This window comes from Panulirus ornatus, chromosome 30 (assembly GCF_036320965.1).
Source record: "Panulirus ornatus isolate Po-2019 chromosome 30, ASM3632096v1, whole genome shotgun sequence".
In the NCBI taxonomy this organism is placed as follows: Eukaryota; Metazoa; Arthropoda; class Malacostraca; order Decapoda; family Palinuridae; genus Panulirus; species Panulirus ornatus.
This window is the reverse complement of record NC_092253.1, coordinates 25,675,094-25,689,595: the sequence shown is the minus strand read 5'-3', so window position 1 is coordinate 25,689,595 and position 14,502 is coordinate 25,675,094. Positions and strand designations below refer to the sequence as shown.

Sequence of the window (14,502 nt, the reverse complement as noted above, 5' to 3'; positions counted from 1 at the left end):
ATCCCGGAAAGCTAAAATGGGTATGTTTGAAGGAATAGTAGTTCCAACAATGTTGTATGGTTGCGAGGCGTGGGCTATGGATAGAGTTGTGCGTAGGAGGATGGATGTGCTGGAAATGAGATGTTTGAGGACAACGTGTGGTGTGAGGTGGTTTGATCGAGTAAGTAACGTAAGGGTAAGAGAGATGTGTGGAAATAAAAAGAGCGTGGTTGAGAGAGCAGAAGAGGGTGTTTTGAAATGGTTTGGGCACATGGAGAGAATGAGTGAGGAAAGATTGACCAAGAGGATATATGTGTCGGAGGTGGAGGGAACGAGGAGAAGAGGGAGACCAAATTGGAGGTGGAAAGATGGAGTGAAAAGGATTTTGTGTGATCGGGGCCTGAACATGCAGGAGGGTGAAAGGAGGGCAAGGAATAGAGTGAATTGGAGCGATGTGGTATACAGGGGTTGACGTGCTGTCAGTGGATTGAATCAAGGCATGTGAAGCGTCTGGGGTAAACCATGGAAAGCTGTGTAGGTATGTATATTTGCGTGTGTGGACGTGTGTATGTACATGTGTATGGGGGGGGTTGGGCCATTTCTTTCGTCTGTTTCCTTGCGCTACCTCGCAAACGCGGGAGACAGCGACAAAGTATAAAAAAAAAAAAAAAAAAAAAAAAAAAAGTTTGTTGAGTATTCCTGATAAATTATATGGGAGGGTATTGATTGAGAGGGTGAAGGCATGTACAGAGCATCAGATTGGGGAAGAGCAGTGTGGTTTCAGAAGTGGTAGAGGATGTGTGGATCAGGTGTTTGCTTTGAAGAATGTATGTGAGAAATACTTAGAAAAGCAAATGGATTTGTATGTAGCATTTATGGATCTGGAGAAGGCATATGATAGAGTTGATAGGGATGCTCTGTGGAAGGTATTAAGAATATATGGTGTGGGAGGCAAGTTGTTAGAAGCAGTGAAAAGTTTTTATCGAGGATGTAAGGCATGTGTACGTGTAGGAAGAGAGGAAAGTGATTGGTTCTCAGTGAATGTAGGTTTGCGGGAGGGGTGTGTGATGTCTCCATGGTTGTTTAATTTGTTTATGGATGGGGTTGTTAGGGAGGTGAATGCAAGAGTTTTGGAAAGAGGGGCAAGTATGAAGTCTGTTGGGGATGAGAGAGCTTGGGAAGTGAGTCAGTTGTTGTTCGCTGATGATACAGCGCTGGTGGCTGATTCATGTGAGAAACTGCAGAAGCTGGTGACTGAGTTTGGTAAAGTGTGTGAAAGAAGAAAATTAAGAGTAAATGTGAATATGTGAGATGTGTAGATGAAAAAGAAAAGGGGAGACCAAACTGGAGATAGAAGGAAGGACTGAAAAACATTTTGAAGGATCAGGGCCTGAACATGCATGGAGGTGAAAGGTTTGCATAGGATTAAGTGAATTGGAATGATGTGGTACATAGGAGTTGAAATGTTGTCAGTGGACTGAATTAGTGTATGTGAAGATGCAATGGAAAACCATGGAAATATGTACTTTTAGTGACCAAGGCAACGCTTTTGAATGGTGCAAATGTCAGATTATTGATGACAATCAAAATAAGCCCCTGAAGATTGGTGTTATAGCAACTCCTGGCTTACCCTGGTGTCTTATTTATATGCCTCCTAGTTTTTAAGGGTTAATAGGCTTCTTTCACTCGTATATGTGTATCCACATTTCTCTTTGCAAAGTGTAAACATCCTGCACCTATTCTTGACCAAACTGATATCAAGTAGTAGATTATATAGGCCAAAGTCCTGGATTAGCACAAACCGTTGAAATTTAGATACTCTATTGTCAGTTAAAAAAAGATAATGATTAATATCTTGTTTCTTAATTTTCAGAAAATTATGAAGGGGATGGACCTTTCCACTGCCAGAAATGTAATGTATCATATATAGCTAGGAAAACCTTGAATGAGCATTATGAGAAGCACAACAGTGAGACAAGCTTCCATTGTGGGGAGTGTGGAGTCTATTTTGCTCATCCATCTGTTTTTAATACTCATTTAATGAGTCATATGTGTAAGTTTTCATTTATATTTTTTCTTTGATTCTGGGTTCTGCTTAGTTTGAGCATTGTGTGGTTTAATCGTCTTTTTGTGTATTCAGTAGTAACTTTTTATAATCAGCCATTTGCACAAACTAGGAGGGCCTTGTTTCTTTTAACTTTATCATACAACTTTTTAAACTTATCTATACTTTCTGAATTCACAGTATCTTTTGTAGAATTGTCTGATGTCATCAGTGACACCTTGATTAAGAACCTTGAAGGTTGTAATAATGTTCATTCGCTTATCCTTTCATGGTGGATAGATTTTTTGTGTCTAACTTCTTGTAACTTGGCTGTCCCTCCTTTGGACCTTCTCTGTTGGATCATAATGTTCTTTAAGTATCATGACCAAACTTGAGATGCATACTGTCATTTTGGTCTCGCATGACATATGAACTTAGTAGAAGAGCAAAAATGTAAGAACTTTTTTATTAGTGTTTCATTTTGAACACACTATACATGGTTGAGGTTGTGCATGTGATGATCAGAGGCTCTGTGAAAAGTCACAGCCAAAAGTTTGGCTACAAGTAAATTGAAGTAGTATTGAGCTGTACTGAGCACCAACTGCAGTATAGATCAATAAAGTTTCCAACAAAACCACTCATCTTAAACAACTAGAACTGAAATTACATATTTTGTTGTATTACTAGATATTGTAATTCAGTTCATAATTTCTGTGTTGTTTTGCTCTCAACCCAATTTATAAAACAATGCAAGTGTATAGTGTCTAATGCTTTCTGGCAGTCCATACACAAACAATCTACCCAGCTTTCTCTTTTGTCCAAGACATAGGTCATTCTCTCTTAGAAATCAAGAAGAGAATTGTTACACATGACTTCCTTTCCCTAAAAGATGCTGACTCTCACTTAGGTAATTTTTCCCCAATAAAAAGTCATCTGTTAGCTCTCCAATTACCTTTTCCAAAATCTTACAGACCACACTTATTAGAGAGACAGGTCTGTAGTTCAGTGCCCATTCCCAGTCTCTTACTATAGAGAGGTATAATGTTTGCCATTTTCCATTATCATGGCACTTTGTGTTTTTCCAGTGACATCTTGAGTAGAATTTCAAGAGGTTTATCTAGTGTATCTGCACACATTTTCAGTGCATACAGTGAAATTTCTGTGGTATTGGAAGAAATTTGGTGGATGCAACATAATCATTCTACAACAAAAGTAAAGCATATGTAAAAGTGGATGCTTGTTTAGGTGAAAGTTTTGGGATGAGCATGGGAGTGAGACAGGGCTGTATGATGTCACCATGGCTTTTCAATTTATTTGATATACATATTTACTTCCTGCCCAAGGAGTTTGTTCTATCTTTTAAAAACTCAGCACAAAGGAAGCCTATCATGCCTATTGGGCAGAACCGTGGGTCATAAAGTTTAGTAGTGTTGTCTTCATTTTGGTAGTTGCATTATGGGCACAAAGGGTAGTGTGATGTGATGTAATGTAGGGATGTGTGATGTCCAGAGTGCAAATGGAAGATTGTGAGCTTGTCTGGGGAATTTGGTTTCAGATGGATGTATGTCAATCAGGTGATGGTTAAGACAGTTGGGAGTAGTTGTATAGTGCTTGTCTTATCTTTCTTGTGTAAATGTTTTTTGTCAGTGTACATTTGCTGAGGTTAGGGGATCTGTGAGTTGAGGTTGCTGAAATGTGAGGAAGGTTAGGCTTTTTGTTTCTACTTGTGGGTTGGTTGTTCGCTATGAAGTGGTTTTGATGGGAGGGGTCTAGTGCTATTGCAAAGAATTGAGTGTAAAGCATTTTGAGGGGGAATTTTATTGGGAGGATCTTTCTTTCATTGTATAAGTGTTAAGTTTTTGTAATTACTAGGAAGCATTTGATTGTTTTGAATGCTCTGCTTTATACGGTTTGTAGCATTGTTATAATTGCTTCGGTGAAGGGCAGATGAGGTGTAGTTTAGCGTGGAGCAAACACTGTTTTGTTGTTTACAGAGGGTGTTAAGGGACCTTCTATCTTTTTTTGTTGTGAATGTCATGTTTATCTTATGTGATGCATGAAATGGTTGTCTTGCTCATTAGGAGTGATTGTCTGTTTTAGGTGACTGGAGGCTATAAGTCTGTTTATCTATCTGTCTATCTATATATCTATCTAGAAACATAATGTTTAGGGTTAAAAGAGTGACTGAGGACTTCTGTGGAAATGCTGACATTCTTTTCTGGGTTTAAAGTAGTGGTGCATGTATGTTTTTGCCACTTTGGTGTCAGGGTTTTGTGATGTGATTGAGTTCATCTGTGTGTGAAAGGACCTCCTTTTAGTGGTTTGCTGGAGGTAATGGGAGGTGTGCTGTTTCTCATAGTTTCTGTACTGGAGACTGGTTGCTGAAGAATTGGCTATTATGATGCCTCCTCCTTCCCTCAAACAGCTGAGATGTAGCATTCTCTTCCTTTTTTTGTCTTCCCCTTTTCATATAGCCTTTCTTCCTTTAGAGTCAAGTCTGCAAAGACTTGTAGAGCCCAGATTAATTTCTTTCTTTTGTCTTTTACTATTTTCTTTCACTCAAGATGGCTTTATTTCTGGTATGTTTTGTCCATGCCGTGTTGGTCATTATAAAAAGGTATAGGTTTAGGACATTATGTGAAAGGAGGAAGTTGAGAGTAAATGTAAATGAACGCCAGGTTGTTAGTCAGTTGATGTGTGAGTTTGATTGGGGAAACTTTTGAAGAAGTGAAGTGTTTTAGATACTTGGGAGTGGACATGGCAGCAGATTGAACCATGGAAGCTGAAGTGAGTCATAGGGTTGGTAAGGTAACAAAGGTTTTTGGAGCATTTGAAGAATGTGTTGAAAGAGAGATTGCTATTTTGGAGGTATGAAAGTGGGTGTGTTGTATTGTTGGGATACTTGGGCTATAGATGAGGATGTGTAGAGGAGGGTAGATGTGTTGGAAGTTAGATATTTGAGGATAGTACATGGTGTGAGGTGGTTTGAACGAGCAGTGAAAAGCTACTAAATTAATTCAGTCAGTCCTTGTGTAACAAAGCACATGAGAGGATATTGCGATAATTAAACTTGTTCTTCCTAAGGAAGAGGCACCTCCGGAGCGAATGAAAAGAATGTTTCAGAATACTTACAGGATTCAGCAACATTGATGTGGAACATTTCTTTATAGTGGCACCAGCATTACTGACAAGAGGAAATGGATTAAAACTCAGAGGTTACCAAGTTAATCTGGACTGTTGAAAATTCTTCTTTACCAGTGACGTTATTGATGCATGGAATAAGCTCCCAGAAGAAGTTGTTCAGAGCAGCACCCTTGATATCTTCAAAATTAGGCTTGGTCATCACTTGTCACTCTACAATACTGAATGATTCATTTAATGTGTCTTCATAAAGCAGAGGTGTATCATGCTAACTTCTCGACCATTGATCTCTCACTGGCCTTGTTCTGGTATCATATTACCATTGATTTACCCATGTCAGGTGCTTTGAGAGAGTAAGTAAGAATTGTTGTATCATTTTTCAACATTAGGAAAAATATAGAGAGGCATGATAAGTCATGAGGAAGGAGCTCATGTTTATGCATAGTACTGTCTTTGTAACCATGTTGTTGATTGTGGTATGCAGGACATATTCATGCTCATTCAGCCTTGTGACTTTCTTGTAAAAATTTCCTAGCTTATTAATCCTGCAGGGTATTATTATTACCTGTTTTCCTGCTTGTGTATGCTTGATGGATTGGAGGGTAGGGAGAGCCTGTACTTTGCTATCCTTTTCTTCTGCTGTTTACAAAGCCTTCCCTCCCCCCAACCATATTGACTTGGCATGATGAGAAAACCAACAAATTGGATTTGCTTGATAATGCAAGGCATAAGAGAAAAATCACATGTATATAGTGCAAAGTATGTCAACCTTGGTGATTTTTCTTTTCCTTATATTGATTAAAGTCATGTAAGAGCTTGAGTTTCATTTTGAGAGTCCATCTCATTATGCAGCAGTATTGGTTTGAATATAGTGATGACGAATTGCATGATGTGGAAATCTCTCTTTTCCTCCCACCTGTTTTTGTTCCATGTGTCATATCTTGCCCAGTACTCAGACCCACAATGAATAAGGATTTTAACATGCTTTTGCTTTTATTCTTGAGTTAACCCAAACAAGTTAGTATATGAAGTTTTGAATGGGCTTATAGTGTGTCGTTGATTTACTAGCAGAATCTAAGATTTATACACTTGTTATTATGACTTGCTGAGGAGCACTACTTTGCATTTTCATAACAGCATAAACATGGGTAAACTTGAAACTAGTTTGATATACAGTAATCAGATTATACATTTACTATAGTGAATATTTCATTGGATAAATAATTGCTTATTTTTTCCTCAGCAAAAGTCGCAGATAGCAAGCGAAAGAAGTATGGTGTTGATGCTCTTGCACGACTTACATCTAGGCAAGCAGAAGCACTCTCACAGATTTATGATGGTGATAATGAGGATGCAAGTTATTCAGACTCACAAGAGGAAAGTATTGGTGAATCTACAGACACTGAATGTTTAGACCAAGTGGTCAGATCACAGGATGACTCTGTGGGTGGAACATCTGATGATGTGGATGACTACCATCCAATCATGGCTGTGGAATGTATTTTGGATAACTCCTCAGAGGAAGATTATGAAGCTGAAGCAGCCAGTGAATCGCCAGGGAAAAATGATGGCCACAAATGTGCATCTTGTGAGGAGAGTTTTGCTTCCTTAATAGCACTGAAAGAACATTATGCTCTTCAGTGCTGTCAGAAGAACTCTGTGCGAAAACCAGGAGAGTGGAGGCGAAGAAAGAAAATTAAAGGAAAACGGAAACAGAAAGTTGGGAATGAAATCCGTTGCTTTGAGTGCCATTTAGTCTTCCCAGATCGAGCTTCATTCCTTGAACATTTTAATTCAAGTAGATGTAATGTAGGGAGACAAAGAATAGAGTATACAGATGAAGAGCAAGCAGTTCTGGTTACACACTATAATGAAAATAACTTTCCTGTGCCATCAGAAATGAGCTTACTGGCAAGAAGATTGGGTGTTCGTTACAGGCAGATTATGCATTGGTTTCAGAATCGCCGAAGTAAAGAAAGAAAACAACAGAGACAAAGTGAGTTTACTTTGTTTTGTATGTTCATATTCATATGGCTAGTTTATCATTCATTTAGAAGTCTTCACATCTTATTTTTTGTCATAATAGTCCTTCATTATCACTGGGGATAGGGGAGAAATATTACTGCCCATGTATTTCCTCCATGTCATAGAAGGTGACTGAGAGGGGCAGGAGTAGTGGCTGGAAATCCTCCCCTCTTGTATTACTTTTCAAAAGAAGGTACAGAGGAATGAGCCACGTGAGGATATTTTTCCTCGTAGGCTCATTCATCTTTTCATAACTGCCTTGATCACATGGGAAGTAGCATACATGTATGAGACAAAGATGATAAAAGAAAACGGCTGTCCAGTATTATTAAATGTTTTTACATTAGAAGCAGTGAAAAGTTTTTATCGAGGATGTAAGGCATGTGTACGTGTAGGAAGAGAGGAAAGTGATTGGTTCTCAGTGAATGTAGGTTTGCGGCAGGGGTGTGTGATGTCTCCATGGTTGTTTAATTTGTTTATGGATGGGGTTGTTAGGGAGGTAAATGCAAGAGTTTTGGAAAGAGGGGCAAGTATGAAGTCTGTTGGGGATGAGAGAGCTTGGGAAGTGAGTCAGTTGTTGTTCGCTGATGATACAGCGCTGGTGACTGATTCATGTGAGAAACTGCAGAAGCTGGTGACTGAGTTTGGTAAAGTGTGTGAAAGAAGAAAGTTAAGAGTAAATGTGAATAAGAGCAAGGTTATTAGGTACAGTAGGGTTGAGGGTCAAGTCAATTGGGAGGTGAGTTTGAATGGAGAAAAACTGGAGGAAGTGAAGTGTTTTAGATATCTGGGAGTGGATCTGGCAGCAGATGGAACCATGGAAGCGGAAGTGGATCATAGGGTGGGGGAGGGGGCGAAAATTCTGGGAGCTTTGAAGAATGTGTGGAAGTCGAGAACATTATCTCGGAAAGCAAAAATGGGTATGTTTGAAGGAATAGTGGTTCCAACAATGTTGTATGGTTGCGAGGCGTGGACTATGGATAGAGTTGTGCGCAGGAGGATGGATGTGCTGGAAATGAGATGTTTGAGGACAATGTGTGGTGTGAGGTGGTTTGATCGAGTAAGTAACGTAAGGGTAAGAGAGATGTGTGGAAATAAAAAGAGCGTGGTTGAGAGAGCAGAAGAGGGTGTTTTGAAATGGTTTGGTCACATGGAGAGAATGAGTGAGGAAAGATTTACCAAGAGGATATACGTGTCGGAGGTGGAGGGAACGAGGAGAAGAGGGAGACCAAATTGGAGGTGGAAAGATGGAGTGAAAAAGATTTTGTGTGATCGGGGCCTGAACATGCAGGAGGGTGAAAGGAGGGCAAGGAATAGAGTGAATTGGAGCGATGTGGTATACTGGGGTTGACGTGCTGTCAGTGGATTGAATCAAGGCATGTGAAGCGTCTGGGGTAAACCATGGAAAGCTGTGTAGGTATGTATATTTGCGTGTGTGGACATATGTATATACATGTGTATGGGGGTGGGTTGGGCCATTTCTTTCGTCTGTTTCCTTGCGCTACCTCGCAAACGCGGGAGACAGCGACAAAGCAAAAAAAAAAAAAAAAAAAACATTACATAAGCAATGAAAGAAAGGAAACTGCAGTATTAGAACCTAGATTCCTCCTCATTAAAAGTGATAAGTTTGGAGTAGGATCATCTTATTGGAATTTTAGTGCTGAAGTAGGATGGACCCCTTTTATATGTCTCAAGGAAATGTAACCCTTAATAGAAGGATTTAAAGCTTTGTGTAGTTCCCACTGCTTTTACCAGTAGTGTGACAGCTCCCCAGAATTTTTTTTCTTATAGTACAATATACATTACTCTAATGATGTCTTCTAAATGATACAAATATTCCTTGATTTATGATGCATTCATAGAAAACTTTAGTAATGAACTTCATTGTGAAATAGCTTTTCCTAAGGACACAGCATGATAAAAAGTGAGGTTGTAATCCTTGGGCTAGAATGAACACCATGATTTTCACACAAAGACATGAATGAAATGTCAAGAAACATATAATACAGTACAGGTACATCATTGACCTTTGTATTTAGAAAAAACATAAAGCACACAGTGCTTTATCTAAGTATTTATTTATTTATTATTATGCTTTGATGCTGTCTCCCACGTTAGTGAGGTAGCGCAAGGAGACATGAAAGAATGGCCCAACCCACCCACATACACATATATATACATAAATGCCCACACATGCACATGTACATACCTATACATTTCAACGTATAAATACATATACATACACACATATACATCTATACATATGTACAGATTCACACATGCTGCCTTCATTCATTCCCACCGCCACCCCGCCGCACATGAAATGACAGCCCGCTCTCCCTGCTTGCGCAGTAGGTAGCGCTAGGAAAAGACAACAAAGGCCATATTCATTCACACTCAGTCTCTAGCTGTCATGTGTAATGCACTGAAACCATAGCTCTCTTTCCCATCCAGACCCCACAAAACTTTCCATGGTTTACCCCAGACGCTTCACATGCCCTGGTTCAATCTAATGACAGCATGCCCCGGTATTCCACATCATTCCAATTCACTCTATTCCTTGCACACCTTTCATCCTCCTGTGTGTTCAGGCCCCGATCGCTCAAAATCTTTTTCACTCCATCCTTCCACCTCCAATTTGGTCTCTCACTTCTCCTCGTTCCCTCCACCTCTGACACATATATCCTCTTTGTCAATCTTTCCTTACTCATTCTCTCCATGTGACCAAACCATTTCAATTCACCCTCTTCTGCTCTCTCAACCACACTTTTATATTCCCACACATCTCTCTTACCCTTTCATTACTTACTTGATCAAACCACCTCACACCACATATTGTCCTCGGACATCTCATTTCCAACACATCCACCCTCCTCTGCACAACCCTATCTATTGCCCATGCCTCACAACCATATAACATTGTTAGAACCACTATTCCTCTAAACATACCCGTTTTTGCTCTCTGAGATAGCGTTCTCACCTTCCATACATTCTTCAATGCTCCCAGAACCTTTGCCCCCTCCCCCACCCTGTGACTCACTTCTGCTTCCATGGTTTCATCCACTGCCAAGTCCACTCCCAGATATCTAGAACACTTCACTTCCTGCAGTTTTTCTCCATTCAAACATACCTCCCAATTGACTTGTCCCTCAACTCTACTGAACCTGATAACCTTGCTCTTATTGACATTTTACTCTCTGCTTTCTTCTTTCACACACTTTACCAAACTCAGTCACCAACTTCTGCAGGTTCTCACCCGAATCAGCCACCAGCACTTTATCATCAGCGAACAACAACGGACTCACTTCTCAAGCCCTCTCATCCACAACAGACTGCATACTTGCCCCTCTCTCCAAAACTCTTGCATTTACCTCCCTAACAACCCCATCCATAAACAAATTAAACAGTCATGCGGACATCACACACCCCTGCCACTAACCAACATTCATTGGGAACCACTCACTTTCCTCTTCCTACTCATACACATGCCTTACATCCTCGAAAAAACTTTTCACTGCTTCTAGCAACTTACCTCCCTCACGATATATTCTTAATACCTTTCACAGAGCATCTCTATCAACTCTATCATATGCCTTCTCCAAATCCATATATGCTACATACAAATCCATCTGCTTTTCCAAGTATTTCTCACATACATTCTTCAAAGCAAACACCTTATCCACATATCCTCAACCACTTCTGACACCATACTGCTCCTCCCCAATCTGATGCTCTGTACATGCCTTGACTCTCTCGATCAATACCCTCCCATATGATTTCCCAGGAGTACTCAACAAACTTATACCTCTGTAATTTGAACACTCACCTTTATCTCATTTGCCTTTGTACATTAGCACTATACATGCATCTTGCCAATCCTCTGTCACTTCACCATGAACCATGCATACATTGAATATCCTCACCATCCAGTCAACAACATAGTCACCCCCTTTTTTGATAAATTCCACAGCAATACCATCCAAACCTGCCGCCTTGCCGAATTTCATCTTCCACAAAGCTTTCACTACCTCTTCTCTGTTTACCAAATCATTCTCCCTGACCCTCTCACTTCGCACACCGCCTCAACCAATACACCCTATATCTTCCACTCTATCATCAAACACATTCAACAAAACCTTATATAAATGACACTTACCCAGAGTGGTTTTGGATCCTATATGTCAAGTCTATTGGGGGTGGAAATATGTGATGGATTTATGCAAATGTTTGATCAGGCTCCTTGGCTCTTCATCTAAGAATGTACAGGTTAAGAATTTGTCCAGAGATAGAATAGCACTTCAAATTTTCTGCTGAATAATCATTATAATTAAAGGGATATTACCTTGATTCTAACTTCAGTTCAGACTGTGTTAAGTAGTATTAAAATGCCTCAGAATTTCTGACTTTACCTCCAAATGAATGCTTTTGCTGCTTTTCTTCTGGACAGAGGCACAAGACGTACTTGGGCACTTTTCATTCATAATTATACAGGGTTTGAGGAGGTTGAATCATAGTATTACAATGTAAGAATATAGGTTGTATCACCCATGAGTCAGACTTCTCGCTTTTGTGATTGCTTTTTGTGTGTTATAGGAAGAGTTTTACACTCATGTTGCCCCCATGTTTTAACCTTGCATTTGTGTACCATGCCCTTATTCTTATGTGTCTTTCTTTACACACACACACACACACACACCAACTGTCCAGCCAAAGCCAGGTACACATGTATCAACCGACCCTAAAGGGAGGATGAAAAGCTGGGATTGGCTGTGGACCAAATGCTACACTCAGAATTTGAACCCATATGAGTCCAACCCTGGAAGGCCCATTCTGATCACAGTCAGTAACGCTAATCACTACTCCATGGAACCCTTTAACACTACCCACCACTGTGGTTGACATTACCACATGCTAGCAAATGATCACCTACTGCTACAAGAAGTTTATGAAATTTTTAAAGATTTTTTTTTTTTTTGTGTTTGTGTGTGTGTGGCCAGTATGTATAAGTGAAATGCCATATGCTGAATCACCAAAAAATGGTGGATATATGTAGCAAGATGAGCAGGATAGTAGAATAACAAATTAGAAATGAAAAGTGATTAATTGAGACGTAAAGAATGATTAAAGGGAGAATAGATTGTTGTATGCAGTAACTTAAAGAAGATTGATTGATGATGTAAGTTGAAAATATCAAGTTGATTTAGTTTTAGGGAAAACATTTTGCTCGTAATGTTTGAAATTTGAGGTTTTTGCGTATATTATGACCTTATTCCTGTATGGCGGAATAAGATTAGGTTCATTGTAATATAGATGTTGAAAGAGAAGAAAGTGTATAGATTTTGATGTAATGATAGAAAAATTTTTGTAAATGATTGATATAAAAATGGATTTAATTTGGGAAATAGGGTATGGCTACATAACTTGAAATGTGTTTTGCAGCAGAAGCATTCATGGAATATGTTCACAAGCTTGTTATGTGGCTTCTCAGATATCCCTCAGATTGTTATGTCTGATTTCTAAGAGCAGGGTAATAAGTCTCTCTTGGGAAATTAGGCAATTATCCCCTTTGATAGGGATTAGGATCACAGGTATCCTAGTTCAGCAGAATTCATTCTCATAAAAACATTCCTAAAAGAGTGCTTTTGTTCCATCCCATGTATATGAGAACAGAATGAAAGTTAAGAGGTAGATGTATTAGTTCTTGTATTTGAAGGAGAGTGATGTTTTATTTCCAGGACATATTGGCCATTGCAAATACATTAAATTAGGTATACTTATGTCATCCTTAGTACATTAAAGAGAAAAGTTGTATTACTATTGTTACATTACAACTCTCTTTTTTTTTTTTGCCTATCAGACCTTGTAATCTATTCCTGTATCTATCTACTTGTATATCAGATGCCCATTTCCTCTGGGAACTCCCTCAAGGGAGTGGCCACCATGAAAGTCTCCATAACTGTTGACCTATAGTGCCTCCTCTTACCCTTTAATGCCTCACCCTTAACAGGCCACTGGCAGAGGGCAACTCTGGCACAATGTTAAAGAGGCTTCTACCTAATCTTCCTACCAAGTACCTCTACCCAATATTCCTGCTTAATGTTACATCCTATCACTTCCCAGCTAACGCTCCTACCAATTACTACTACCAAATGTTTCTAACTAAAGCTCCTGTCTACTGTTCCTACCTATTACTTCTATCTATTGCTCCTACCATTTTGCTTAAAGGCAGGGCTAGTACAAAGCATTCACCTCAGGAAAATCTATAGTTGCAAAGAATGAGTTGTGTGAGTTAAGTGTTATCCAGTGTTATTTGTGACAAGAAGAGATTGTATGCTTGTGGACAGAATACAAGCAGTCCTCATGTAGTTGAGGCAGTGTGGGATGGTGGGAGCAACTCTTAAACATTCTCTAGTATCATTCACTGTTGTAGATATATGTATGCTCACTGCATTAACTGTTTTGTCAGTCATTCTCTTCTATTCATCCACCATTCTTATACTATGAAAGTAATTACATACATTTTTTTTTACAAGTTTCTTGATATAATTGCATGTTCCTTTGTTTGTATATTTCTACATCTCTTGAAAAGCAGTTCACTGTCCATGTCATCAACACAGTTTTTCTCCTTTACTCTTCTCCTAATGTGGGAGTGTGGAGACAGGTTAGAAAAGATGTTAACTCCAAAGTCCTCCTTACACACAGAATAGTAAAGCTTAACTCTTGTTAGGTAATAAGCACAGTGAGGGGTCCTTTTACTTAATCCCATCCTCATTACCTTTGTTTGGTTTGAATTTCATGATCCGTATATCAGACCAACTTTGATGTTTCTTAAAGTCTCCTTGTAAGTTGATGCAATCTTCCTTGCTTTTTACTACCCCTGTGAGTATTGCGTCATCTGCAAACATATTCTGGTAGAAGTCCATACACCAGCCATTTTTCAGCACACAAATCCACAAAATGATCACCATTTCAGTTCACATCACTAATTACCCCAGCACTCCCCAGTTATACCTTCATCATTCACATTACCCACTTTTGCATTCAGAGCACTCTTTGCTAATACCTGGTCTCTTTTATTTGAAATGATGACACACTTAGCTCCTCACAAAATTTTGACGTGTCTTTCTTCCTCATTTCTCTCAGTTCCAAGTGTGTTAGCACTATTTATCACCTACCTCTCATATAATCCATTTTCTTGCTTACCCAAATAAGTCTGGGGCTCCCTTTCTCACTTTCTCATATTTCCAGAGCTCTTCCTGCAGCAGAAGTACTACCCTCCCTTTATCCCTTGACTTTATACTAACTCCTCATTC

The 14,502-nt window shown here is 39.3% G+C and overlaps 1 protein-coding gene across 1 annotated transcript in view; it reads left to right on the top strand.

Annotated features, from left to right (window-relative positions):
* Window positions 1-14,502, top strand: part of LOC139758513 (uncharacterized) — a 211,002-nt gene that overhangs the window by 140,550 nt on the left and 55,950 nt on the right. Inside the window, 2 exon segments of the mRNA XM_071680016.1 lie at window positions 1,853-2,032; window positions 6,408-7,160. Coding sequence (XP_071536117.1) covers window positions 1,853-2,032; window positions 6,408-7,160 — 933 coding nt within the window.